The sequence below is a fragment of the Trypanosoma conorhini genome (assembly GCF_003719485.1).
Source record: "Trypanosoma conorhini strain 025E chromosome Unknown Tco_14.4_contig_00367, whole genome shotgun sequence".
Lineage (NCBI taxonomy): Eukaryota > Euglenozoa > Kinetoplastea > Trypanosomatida > Trypanosomatidae > Trypanosoma > Trypanosoma conorhini.
The window spans coordinates 3,005-15,060 of NW_021704455.1; the positions used below are offsets into that span (position 1 = coordinate 3,005).

General features: G+C 59.7%; 4 protein-coding genes across 4 annotated transcripts in view, besides 14 other annotated features; all 4 read left to right on the forward strand.

Annotated features, from left to right (window-relative positions):
* The first annotated feature begins 25 nt into the window (after nt 1-25).
* Nucleotides 26-69: a microsatellite.
* An 11-nt stretch (nt 70-80) lies between these two features.
* Nucleotides 81-117: a microsatellite.
* Nucleotides 118-491: 374 nt separating this feature from the next.
* Nucleotides 492-512: a microsatellite.
* Nucleotides 513-528: 16 nt separating this feature from the next.
* Nucleotides 529-556: a microsatellite.
* A 65-nt stretch (nt 557-621) lies between these two features.
* Tco025E_05887 (uncharacterized protein) lies at nt 622-4,815 on the forward strand (the record flags this gene model as incomplete). Its single annotated transcript, XM_029372777.1, has 1 exon — nt 622-4,815. The coding sequence occupies one exon, from the start codon at nt 622-624 to the stop codon at nt 4,813-4,815; it is 4,194 nt and encodes a 1,397-aa protein (XP_029227106.1).
* A 221-nt stretch (nt 4,816-5,036) lies between these two features.
* Nucleotides 5,037-5,053: a microsatellite.
* A 2-nt stretch (nt 5,054-5,055) lies between these two features.
* Nucleotides 5,056-5,098: a microsatellite.
* A 46-nt stretch (nt 5,099-5,144) lies between these two features.
* Nucleotides 5,145-5,172: a sequence feature (A-rich).
* A 52-nt stretch (nt 5,173-5,224) lies between these two features.
* Nucleotides 5,225-5,280: a microsatellite.
* Nucleotides 5,281-5,374: 94 nt separating this feature from the next.
* Nucleotides 5,375-5,441: a microsatellite.
* A 180-nt stretch (nt 5,442-5,621) lies between these two features.
* Nucleotides 5,622-5,652: a microsatellite.
* A 500-nt stretch (nt 5,653-6,152) lies between these two features.
* Tco025E_05888 (uncharacterized protein) lies at nt 6,153-7,586 on the forward strand (the record flags this gene model as incomplete). Its single annotated transcript, XM_029372778.1, has 1 exon — nt 6,153-7,586. The coding sequence occupies one exon, from the start codon at nt 6,153-6,155 to the stop codon at nt 7,584-7,586; it is 1,434 nt and encodes a 477-aa protein (XP_029227107.1).
* A 103-nt stretch (nt 7,587-7,689) lies between these two features.
* Nucleotides 7,690-7,713: a microsatellite.
* A 49-nt stretch (nt 7,714-7,762) lies between these two features.
* Nucleotides 7,763-7,796: a microsatellite.
* Nucleotides 7,797-7,812: 16 nt separating this feature from the next.
* Nucleotides 7,813-7,835: a microsatellite.
* A 512-nt stretch (nt 7,836-8,347) lies between these two features.
* Nucleotides 8,348-11,182, forward strand: Tco025E_05889 (NUC156 family protein; the record flags this gene model as incomplete). Its single annotated transcript, XM_029372779.1, has 1 exon — nt 8,348-11,182. The coding sequence occupies one exon, from the start codon at nt 8,348-8,350 to the stop codon at nt 11,180-11,182; it is 2,835 nt and encodes a 944-aa protein (XP_029227108.1).
* A 558-nt stretch (nt 11,183-11,740) lies between these two features.
* Nucleotides 11,741-11,759: a microsatellite.
* Nucleotides 11,760-11,838: 79 nt separating this feature from the next.
* Nucleotides 11,839-12,056, forward strand: part of Tco025E_05890 (uncharacterized protein) — a gene marked incomplete at both ends in the record, with an annotated part of 342 nt that continues 124 nt past the window's right edge. The window contains one exon of the mRNA XM_029372780.1: nt 11,839-12,056. This exon is cut by the window's right edge and continues 124 nt beyond it. Coding sequence (XP_029227109.1) covers nt 11,839-12,056 — 218 coding nt within the window.

Consider the following 12,056-nt stretch of genomic DNA (forward strand, 5'->3'; position numbering starts at 1 on the left):
CGGTCTTTAAACGTCGTTCTTCTACTTTTTTTTTTGTTTTTGTTTTTGGCGTCTGTGTGTTTTTGTGTTGCTTGTGCGTGTGTGTTTGTGTTTGTGTTTGTGTTTGTGTTTGTGTTTTCTTTTTCCTTCTTTCTTTGGTCTTGCAGGTTTTCTTCCTCTGCATCTATTCGTCGCACTCTCCCTACTAATTTCTCTCTTTCTCTCTCGGCGTGGACGGAGGCGAGTGCGTCGTGCCCCTCGTGCGGCGGCGGTTGCGTGTTTTTGTTCTCGCCCTTCTTTCGCCGCAGCCCCCCCTCTTCCCCGTCCATTTTTTTTTAATTGTGTCATCGTCTTTCCTCCGCGTCACGCAAAGTCAACAGCAACAAAAACAGGAAGAAGGAAAAGAAAAGGAGAAGGGCGCGGCGCCGCTGCCTGTCTGCCCACGTGTCTGCCCACGTGTCTGCCCACGTGTCTGCCCACGTGTCTGCCCACGTGTCTGCCCACGTGTCTGCCACACGCACACACACACACACGGCAGCGGCGGCAGACAAAAAAAAAAGGAAAAAAAACAAAAAAAGTGCGGGGGCGTGCCGCTGCGTGTTGCTTCCCGGCTTCCGGGGCGCCGCTGAGGACTGGGCGGCCATGAGCCGCGTCGACGGCGTCGCGTGCGCGCCGGGGAGGCGAGCCTCGAACCCGAGTAAAACGCCCACTTTCGGCGGTGCCTTACGTCCCGGCAAAGTGGCCAGCGGCAGGGCGGGAGGCAGCGCGCAAGGGACACGGGCCGCCTGCAGCTGCTTCCACTACTCCCGCTGCTCCTCCTCCACCAAGGGGGCCTCCCCCATGCAGGGCGCTGCCGCCGCCGCCGCCGCAGCAGCAGCAGCAGCAGGTGGCAAGTCCACCGGAAAGAGATGTAATGCCGTTTTCAATGCCCCGGTTCGCTACGTGCGGCTCACACCACGGGAGAGGCGTGAGCGACTCTACGCCTACTACGCGGCGAAAAAGATTCTTCAGGAGGAGACTACAGGGACCAACCCCACACCTGCGTCCTCCGACGCCTTTCCTCCTCCTCCGCCTGCGTCTGGAGACGTTGCTGACACTGACAACGCCACGAGTACTGCTGCTGGTGTTGCCTCTGAGGGAACGCTCAGAGATGCTGCCCTTGACGCAAGGGAGCCCGCCTCCAAAAACATGGGGGCAGAGGCAGCCGCCAGGAATGAACATTTGTGTTCCACAGACGGGCAAATGCCGCGTTGCAAGGACCCGGCGAGTGCCGAGAGGCGGTTGCGCGAGCAGCTTCACTACCTCGTTGACCTCTACGAGAAATACTACGGAAAGGCAACGCTGGAGTGGTGCAATCGAACCTTTCCGGTGCCTGTGCTCTCGCAGCTTGTACCAGATCCGGACGAACCCCAGCAGCAGCAACAGGCGGGGGAGGAGGAGGAGGAGGAGGCAAAGGCGGAAGCAGCCGGTTCCTCCGCAAACGCTTCCTCGCGGAGTAACGTGTCATCACCGGCAGCTGGGGATGACGAGGAGGCAAGGAATTTGGATTTTACGCTCTCTGCCCGGCACGGGGAGTCGATTGCGATGATGGCTAAGATGCCCTCGTCGTATCGGCTGGGCTTGCCGGAGATCCTCCGAAACGACGACGAACGTGTCGACGAGGCGCCGCGTGACCCACTCGTCATTGAGCAGGAGCGCCGCACTCAAGCGGTACGGCGACACATCCAGCAGACACTTCGAAGCCTTGATTTGGGCTCGCGGCAGTCGGTACAGGAAAGAGGCGATGAAACCAGCGGGACCTGGGCTGCGGCAGGCTTCAAAGCCCACCACCTTGAGGGCATGGCAGGCGTCTGTGAGACGCTGCTTGATACGCCGGTGGAAGCAACCCCGCACAGCCATGTCAAGCGGCTGCTAAAATTCCTTTGGGAGGAACCCGCGTTGCAAAAGTGCGCCGAGGCTGCCGCGCGCCTGGTGACCTATGTCCTCATGCGTTCGCTCCCCGTGGAGCTGTATGAGGGGGATCCGGAGGACTACCGCGCCCTGCGTGAGCGCAGCCGGGCGGCGTCTGCTGCTTCGTGCGGGAAGAGGCAAGAGACAGCCGCGGAGAGTGATTGGAGGCCCTCGTCTTCACGAGCACCCTCACCCCGGCCAACGCATCCGTTCTGTGGCTCCTGTGGCTTTAGTGGAGTTCTCTCAGAGACGAATACGACGCTGGCGGCATGCAGCTCGGAAGCCGGGGTTGATGACCGCTACTTTCTTCACCAGGATTCCATGTCACTCACGCAGGCGCTGCAAAGCGTGGCCCTTCGCAAGGGCATCTGGCTCTCCTCCACTGTTCCCGTGATGCAGCGTCCGCCTCTGCATGCCTGCGGGCTTCCAATGCGCACGGCACGTCACATCGCATTATGGCAGCGCCCTCCCAATTTTGCCAAGAGCGCCACGCTACAAAGCCGGGAGCGGTTTATGGATGGCACGTCCAATACGGCTACTACTACTACTACAATTCGCAAGAGCAGTTGCAAGTCGCGAGCAACGGCGTCTCGAGAGAAGGATGACTGGCGCCCAAAGACGCTCGCACCACTGCTTATTATTGCCTTTGGCGGATACGGCGTGGCGCCGTTTAGTACATATGAGACGCCCATGTCATCGGACGAGGCACGGCACGACAATGGGGATTTTGCTTCCGCATGGGATCACGAGACCGTTGAAGGGGGGAATAACACGCTCCTGTCCGCAATGAATAACTTTATGCATCCAGAACCCGCGCTACTGCCACTGCAGTCTGTTATGCAAGTCATTCTCCAGAGCGTGCGCCTAAATCGATTGATACGTACGGAAGAGTTCACTGATGCCTTCCCACCTGTCACGTTTGAACTCCTAGCGGATGTGGTGCATAGCTATAGAGCTTTTTTTCAAACTATCCTGTCCGTGTCGTTTGAGGCAGACTCATCTCGGTCCTTCTTTGTTCGCACCTACCGTGAGACACTGATGAGCTGGGCTTCCATTGTTATCTGTGAGGCTGCCATTGGGCACGCTGCGGAACGGGCTGGACAGGGACCTTCGAAGTTGCAGTGGACGGCTGGAATTATGCCAGAGAAGTTTACGGAGGAGCAGCTTGAGCAGATTGTGCTTTCCGGCCTCGTCGAGAGGACGTTCCCGAGTATGACGCAGTGGGAGTACGACGAGCGACTCTTCTTCCGCACCGTCGACACACTTCGTTCGGTGGTTCTTGAAACCGTGGGGCGCGTTAAGGGCGAATTGTATTTTCTCATGACGGGCCTGGATAGCCGTAATGCCGTCCTGGAGCAGTACCGTGAAATGCTGAGTCAGTACCGCGCGACGGAGGCGGCGATGATGGCGGAGGCGGAGGAGCGCCTGCAGGCGCGACTGCACGGCGAGAGAGGGAGCGCCGCGAACTCGGGGAGCATCACGCAGGCGGGGATGCAGGGGGAGCGGGCAAAGACGCAGTCACTGCCGCAGCCTCAGTCGGCCCCCGCAAAGGAGCGAACATCCTCCATGAACTACCACATTGGCCTCCGCCGTAAGCGTCGTCCAGAGGCGATACCGACACCTCCGTTCTCTGAAAGGGACTTTGATGCAAACAACTGCACCAGTTACGATTGCTTTCGCTTGGCACCCGCCTTGATGCCGTGGCAGCCCGGGTACAAGTCCCACAAGGCCCATCGATACTTGCATGAGGACAGTGTCCTTGGCGACAGCAATTCGCCTTTGTACCAGCCAATGCCGAGGCACTCACGCGAGTGCACGACAAACATTTCACAGGAGGCACACTCCTTTGCCACATGCACGTACCCGTCTTTGTTTGCGGCACAGGAACCAACTGCGTCGAGAAATGATGCCTCAGCTACAGCCTTCTCTCAGTCAGGAAAAAAGTCCGGGACGCCGAAGCCGACGCAGGCAAAGCGACAGACGTTGGCGGGATCGGCGATGCTGCGCGCATACACGCCGGGTGCCCAATCCGGCCGGTCCATCCGACAGCCGAGTAAATCGGAACTCCCGGAAGGCCTGACACTGCGGGCTGTGCGACGGGAACTCGTATCCCTGAAATTTCAGCAGCGGCGATCGGCGGAGAGGTCGGGTAATGCGCCGCGTAATTTGTCGCCCGGTTCCTTCTCACCCGCCCCAGCGAAGACGGCGTCCAGCGCCGCCGCACCCGGCGACACCCCGGACCGCGCCCGCGAACGCGAACGCAGCCTGAGCCCTACGGCGGGGGGCGTTGCTGGGACAGTGCCTTCCCCGCCAACATTGGGGCCTCGATCAAATTTTCCTACTGCTTCCACGCCCGATGCGGCAGCGGCGCGGCCCAAGGGTGATGATGCGACACTTGCCGGCCTCGTTGGCTCCAAGCAGGCGGCCTCCGTTGCGCGACTACGCCGAGCCTGCGAGAACACGGCTCAGTTTTACCTGCACTTTCAGAATGCACTGAACGAGGATGGAGCTTCCACGCGACGCAGACGACCGGAGGCGCCGTGGTACTCCACGGGTAGCTTGAACTTCTACGAGCGTCGCGCGGTTGCGGTGATTAGGCGCTCGCGGCAGGTCGCGGCGTTTGACTTGCGCCACCTCTCGCCCATCACGGCCCTGGAGAGGTGCGTGCAGTGGCCTTCCCACAGTCCACCGCCACGCCACACCGCTGGCGCCGAGGAGGGGGAGGAGCGGCTAGACGGGCGGGGAGGGGACAGACGACGGCAATTCTCTGCGTCGCGTTCGCCGTCGCCGCCCGCGCCGGCGCGCGAGGGCGTACACCCGGCCGTGGGCTCCCTCAAACCAAAAGAATTGAATTTGGGGGTGACGATTGTGCCGTGGACGCTGTAGCCCGCAGGTGGGTGCGCCTTCCTCCCCAGCCGCCACGTCAGTTTTTTTTTTTTTGTTTTGTGGATTTCCATTCTGTTTTCTCCCTACGTTTCTTCGTCTGGGGCCTAAATTCGTGTGCCACGCCTATTTTATCTCATCCGCCTCCCTCTTTTTTTCTTCTTGTTCCAGTTCCGCGCTGCTGCCTCCCGTCGCAGGTGGGCGCGATGTGGGCGGCCGGCAGAGCGCGCGCGCGCGCGCGGTTTTTCCTTTTCTTTTTCTCTTCCTGCTTTTACCGTTTTGCTTTGGTCGTTCCACGACGCGGGCGGCGCAGACGTCCCCGCACGCGACAAAAAACACGACAAAACAAGCAAAACAAAAAAGCCGGACGTGGCAGAGTGAAGAGGGACAAAAGACAAAGAGATGTAAATTTTATAATATATATATATATATGCACGTATATATATGTGTATATTATACATACATATAGCACGAAGAGCGGTTCCACGACGAGGGACTAATCCTTTCCCCTTTTTTTTTCTCTTTTTTCTGGCCTGTCAGTCCTCGTCGTAACTCCGACTGCCTTTCTTTCTTTCTTTCTTTCTTTTTCTTCCCCCTTCTTTTTTTTTTGTATTGTGTTTGCTTTTTTTACTCCTTGTCCTGGGCAAGGTGTGTCGGTGTGCGGGCTTCCTATCATCAATGAATGGTCACGTCGCAGACACACACGGGGGCGCGGAGAAACCGCCCACCCGACAACTCCCCTTGCAGACAGACATGCGAGGGTCGTTGCGTATGTACAGCTGTACGTCTGTAGTGCTTGCGTAGCCTTATGTATGTGTGTGTGTGTGTACGTGTGTGTGTACACACCGATGGATTGCGTCATGTCTCCCCTTGCTACGTTTTTTTTCCTTTATCTTTTTCTTTTGTTGTTGTTCGTTTGTTTGTTTGTTTTTTTTTGCCTCTCTGCCTCTCGTGGCGTTTATTTCTTCCTCTACCGTCCTTTGCCATTATAACTCCAACGCTGCTCTTTACGCTTCCTTTTTTCCCCCTTTTTTTTGCTTCTTTCCCATTCTCCTTTTCCTTTTGTACGCGGGCGTGTGTGTATGTGCGTCTTTGCTCTGCAATTTTTTCTGCTGCTGAGGGGAAGACCGCACGACGGACGCCAGAAAAGAGAGCGCAGAAGCGAGCGATACGAACGGGCGAGGACAAAACACACGCACACGTACGTACAGTGAGAAATAGAACGAAAGAGAAAGAGGGCCAGTAGTTAAAGTCTTGTTTTTCTTCTGACTCCCCTGGCGGGAGGCACAGGCAAGGCGCGGCAGCGGGCGGGTTGATAGTGGCAGGGGGCAACACGGACGATGCCCTCGTCCTCGCAAATGAAGAAGGAGGAGGCGGAGCTTCGCAAGATAGCCAAGCACGCGCGACTCTCCCGCAAGGAGGAGGCGGCAAAGGAACGCCAGAGGGAGCGGCGCGGGAGGAGTGTCGTGGAACCCACCGCCGCCGCAACAAGCGGCAGCAGCCGCAGGCGAAGGGGCGCCCTTATCTTGCCAGCGGAGGTGGAGGAGCTGCGGCGGCGGCTGCTGCTGGCTGACGACGCCCCGGGCGCCGCGGCATCGGGGGGCGCGGCGGGTAGCGGCGTGAAGGCGGCCGAGGGGACGAGGAAGCAGCGGACGAAGCGGCCGCGGACCGCCCCCGCCGCGGCGTCCGCATCGCGGGGTCCTCGCCTCGAGGAGCCGCCGTACGGCATGGAGGTGCACCACAAGAAGAAGCAAATTATTGTGACGGTGACCCTGCACCACGTCCCCTCGGCACACGTAGACGTTAGCGAGACGACGGATGAGAGGCTCGTCGTCGACACGAGCAAGCACACAAAGAAGTACCGACTGGAGCTGCCCATACCGGACGGAATGCGGGTGAACGCCGAGGCGGCGGAGTACGAGATGGACGCTGACATGGGCGTGCTCACCTGCGTGCTGCCCATCAGGGGCGACGTTGCCGCGTCGCTGCAGGCAGAGCGGGCGAAGATGCTGGACGACATACGGAGGCAAAAGTCCCTGCGCTTCCGCATTGGCGCCGACGGAGAGCTGAAGGTGCGTAGTCGCCGGGCTCTGCTGGCAAAGAACGAGCGGGCACAGGCGGCTCTGATGCAGGAGGAAAGGGGGGAAAGGGAGCAGCTTGAGCCGGAAGCCGTCGTAGCCAAGGAAGCCAGGGAGGAGGAGAAGGAAGCAGCCGCGGTCACGGCCGCAGCAGGCGCCGCGGGCACGCGGAAGGCGCAGAAGGCCAGGAAGGAAGCTGCGCCCGAGGAGGACGAAGAGCCGCCGAAGAAGCGCAGCAAAAAAGAGACGGCCCCAGCGTCTCGCGGCGGGACGGCAAAAGAGCAGGACTCCCAGAAGGGCAACGGCGCCAGCAAGAAGCAGCCGGAACGACAACCGCCGCGGTCGACTGCCGCTCAGAAGGCGGCTGCTGGCGGTGTATTCGACGAGGAACACAAGAAGGCGATGGAAATCGCCAAGTCTGCCGGAAAGGCCGCGCGGATGACGCTGCGGCAGGGCATCGCACACGCCAAGGCACTGCAAAAAAAGATACAGGAGCGTCTTTCTCTGCGCAGCTCCCGCCGCAGCCTGCGGTCAGAGCGGACGCAGGACTCCTTTGCTCGTATTCTAGAGGAGCAGAAACGACAGCTGCTGGCACGTGCCGAGTTGAATGCCTCGATAGCGGCGTCAGAGAAAAAGGCGGGGGCGGGCCGAAAGGGGAGTGGCAAGACCGTCACGTTTGCAGCCGCAGAGGAGTAGCTGGGGCGGAGGACACAACAGGAGGTGACTGCAGCGCGAGTGCCAGTTGGCTGACTCAAGTGGAGAAGGCAGCGTCGTTGCGGCCGCAACGATGTACGCGCATGTGCGTGCGTGCGTGCATGTGTGCAAGTCTGTGACCGTCTGTTGTTGGTGTGGCCTAAAGAGAGAAGAATCTGAAAAAAAAGAAAAGAAAAAAAAGACAAAAAAAAACTCCATTAAGGCACATGAGGAGCGAGAGAGAGAGAGAGACTGTGTGCATACATGCCCGTTTAACGGAATAATTCTTTTGGAAGCAACCCGAGTAACGACTCGATAAAGGGGATAGGTGAGGGGCATGTGAGCGACGCACGCGGGCGCTGTGCGAACTGGGGAAGCAAAAAGCATCGGGGCCAACGTAGAAGAGGCGGGAGGGCAGATCTTTGCGGTTCTTTTTTTTTGTCGTGCGCTTTTTTAATTTTTGCTTTCCTCGTACGCCCCCTCGCTTGCGCGGCCGCTGCGTGTGTGTGTGTGTATGCCGTCGAACCGGCTGTCTCAATTTCCCCGCCTCTGCTCTTTCTGCAGTGGGCGTGTGTGCCCGGCGTGACACACTCTTCCCTCCACGACGTCGGCGGGGCAGGTGGGTTGTCGCCATTTCTCTCACTTTCTATTTGCACTTCCGCCTTCCTGTGTGTGTGTGTTTTCTTTTTCTTAAATCTTCTTCTTTTTTTCCCCCTGCGTTCCTCTTCACTTCTGCTTCTTCCCCCACCACTTGTGCAGCGGCTATGCGGAGGACGCGGCGGCGCCTCTCCACCGGCACCACCGAGATCCCCGAACATGCGGCAGAGCCCCAGCCCCGCGGCGGGGGAGTTCCTTCGCCGCAGGCATGGGCCCCGTCGGACGCCGTCGCCGCGCCGCCGGACGCGGGCAGTTGGGCCGGTAACGACGCGGAGCCCCCACTGAAGCGCTTCAGACTCCCAGAAAAGCTGTTGACCCGCCTCGGACAGGCTCCGGCGGCCGCTGAGGGGAACGCAGAGGGTGGCGCCAACATTGAAATTGACGTCGCCGCGGTCATCCGTTCGAAACGTCAGGCTGCAGCAGAACATCGCGCGTCGGCGGGGGATGCTGCGACAGGTGACGACTGGCGGCCGTTGCTTTCGGTGCGCCGGCTTCCCCGGCAACCGCTTCTGCACGAGCAGGGACAGCAGCGCGGAGAAGCGCCAACTGCCCCGCACGAGCACTTTGAAAACAGCAACGATGACGTTATCCGCTTTGGAACGAAGTGCCGGGCGGAGGACGTCGACTCCTCCTCGACGGCGTCGTCCTGGTCGGAGGAAAAGGCGCGGGGCAACGCCGACGACGCGGGCGCGCGCGCGGAAAGGCGACGGAGGGAGATTGATCGCCACTTCGCCGGCTATGGCAGCGACGAGCTTGACTCCTCCAGTGGCACTCTCTCGGAGGAGGAGGAGGCAGAGGCAGAGGCAGAGGCAGAGGCCAGCGGGAGTGAAAGCAGTGAAAATGAGGACGGGGATGGGAAAGAGGAAGATGGAGATGAGGATAATAGTAATAATGATAAGAACGCCCCCGTAAGGGCGGGAGAATCCACAGGCTTTGGCCTCTTTGAACGCCGCCGCCAGCAGCAGCAAGCGAAAAAGCCGGGGACGCCCGGCCATGCGAACGCAAGCTGTGCTGCGACGAACCACACCCATGACCGCCGCTATCGCTACAGTTCCATGTTCTTTGAAATGCACGTGGGCCGCGAGGGCGTGAGTCCATGCCACCACACACTTCTCTGTCTGAACGGACCAATCACTGTTCAAGGCCCTTCTGGCGTCATTGGTTTTGGCATGGGCGAGGTTGCCGTTGGGGGCTTCTTCCTTGGCAAGAAACATGTTGTGCTTCTCACGGACGCCGACAGGGTTGTTTTGACGCCCGTGCAACGCCTCAAAAGCAAGAGTGCGGGTTTGGAGTCGTTGCCGTTGCCAGCGCCATTCTCGTGCAAGGCTGGCTCCTTGCCTTGCACGGTCGTGCCCCCAACGGCCAGAGAAACTTGTGAGGATGCGGTGGACGAGAATGATGTGGAGCTGTTTGGCACGATTGATTGGGCTTGGGTTGAGACAACCATTGCTTCGTGGCGGGGACGGTTTGCGAACAAGATGCCAAACATTGTACTGGTTGTGCAGCCGTATGATCCCTGTGGTGTGCCTCCTACACGCCGGCATCGCCTTAAAGGGAAGGAGAAACATTTAATCGACGCCTTTATGGATCTCCCACGCTTTGTGGCGCGTGGGCATGATCCCGGCATTGACGCGGCCTTGTTGCCGGAGGTGATTCCCACGATTCTGAAGCAGAGCCCCGGCACGGTGGTTGTGTTGGGATCACAGAACATTGGCAAGTCGACGCTCGCGCGGTTTCTTGCCAATGCCCTGTTTTCGCAGCATGGCGTCTGTTACTGGTTGGACTTGGATCTTGGGCAGCCGGAGTTTTCTCCACCCGGGGTAATTTCCCTGTATTGCGTGCAGCACCCGCTACTGCGCCCACGCGACACGTCTAAAGTTAAACTTGTGCGAAGTTTTTTTCTCGGTGGGTCGCGTCCGCGTTGCCCGAAGGCAACGGCGATCGCCATTGAGCAGCTTTGCGCCATTGCGGAGCCACTGCAGCGGCGCTACCCCGTTGTGGTGAACACGCACGGATGGGTGCTTAGCACAGGCCGGCGCATGACGGTGGAGGCGATACGCCGCCTACGACCCAAGCACGTTGTTCACCTAGTGACGGAAGGGGACACACGCTGGGCACGCGACAGTGAGTTGCTCATGTGTCCAACCAACGGCCTAAATTCGGAGGTTCTGCACAAACGGTTTCTTGTGCGCTGTGCCACGCTAGCAGGCGTTGAGGGAAACGTATACGACGTCATTGGACGGCTTCCCTTCCCGCATCCTGCCATGAATAGACAGGAGGCCGCCGCCGCCGCCGCCGCCGGATGGTGTGGGACGGTGCATACGGCAACTGTGACAAGGGACGCGGGATCGACGCGGCCCAAGCCCTCTGCCGTCCGCTGTGCCCTCTGGCAGCAGCACTTGGCGCCCCTATTCCGCTACTATGAGGCGCTGGAGGAGGAGCGGCGGCGGCGGCAGACGGGTGCGACGCCGCCGCCCTTGGAAGAATTGGGTGCCGCAACCACGTTGTTCAAGGGACCTTTGGCGCAGTTCGACGCGATCGTGCTTGCAGACGTGGAGGGTGCCCGGGACCTGACCGACGACGTTGTGTGTGCGGCGCTGGAGCACAGCGTTGTGGCACTCTCTTTCTCTCTCGTGGCCGCCGCGCCGCCTTCTGTGCCTGCGGCCCAGCAGCAGCAGGAACTTCCGTCGCCCGGGGCACCCGGGAACTACCGCTGCCTAAGCGGCATGCCCGACGGCTTTTCCCTCTCCTGCTTTGGCTTTGTGGAGAGCACCGAGGCGGAGATGCGAGCCTCGGGGGAGGCGCGGATCCGGCTGCCGTACCGCCGCGAAGTTGTGCGCCAGATGCTCTCGACGGACGACGCCACGACGCGCGTCGGCGTCTCCCTCGCGTGCTCGTCGTCCGACCGCGCCGACACCGCGGCGCTGGAGGCGTACTTTTAGTTCGGCGAGTACCGTGGAAGAAAAAGGCGTAGCAGAAAACGAAGTAACAAAAAAAAACTAAGATAAAAAAAAGGTCATGAACGGAATGAGAGTGGGGGGAGCGAGGGCACACAGACACCACGCAACGAGGCAAAATATGTGCCTCCTCAGCACTCACCTTTTTTCTTTTTTCCCTCCTTAAATGCTTTTCTTCACCCACGATGGAAGGAGGAGACGGCGGAAGGCGGTGCCGCTGCGCTTGAAGCTCCCGTTGCACGCAGCCTCCCCTCCCAACAAACACCACAACACACAGAAAGCTGAACAGTTTCTTTGCGTTGTCTCGTGTAATTCCTTTGACGGCTCCACGTTGTTTTTGCCCCGCAGCTTCCTCTTCCTCCTCTTCCTCTTCCGTGCGGGGCGCAGTAACACGTCCAGTAATACAGGCTTATCTGTATTTGTATATCTGTCTGCGTCAGCATCATTTTTGTTTTTGTTTCGTCTTTTCCTTCCCCTGCCTTCTGTCTTACCCTCCCCGTGTGTTGTGTGCCCACTGCAAGGAGGAAAGAAGGCGAAGGAGCCGAGAGAGAGAGGGAGAGAGTTTGTGTGCGTCTCCGCTTTACTGGGGTTGTTGTGTGGGACCTGCCGCGGCGCCCCGGCCATCTGCGTGCGACCGGGTGATGTCAGGGCCGCCGTGGCCGCGGACGCTGTTAGTGTTGCCGCTTCTCCTTTTAGTTTTGCTTCCCGCCACCGCGACGTCCGCCGCCCCTTCCGTGACGCCCGGCAACGGCGAGGCTGAGGCGGAGGCGGAGGCGGAGGCGGTGGTTGATCCGCCGCCCCCGCATGCACCCGCCAACGCGACGGAGGCGCCGCAGCAGGCTTTCCTGCCGGTAGCGGA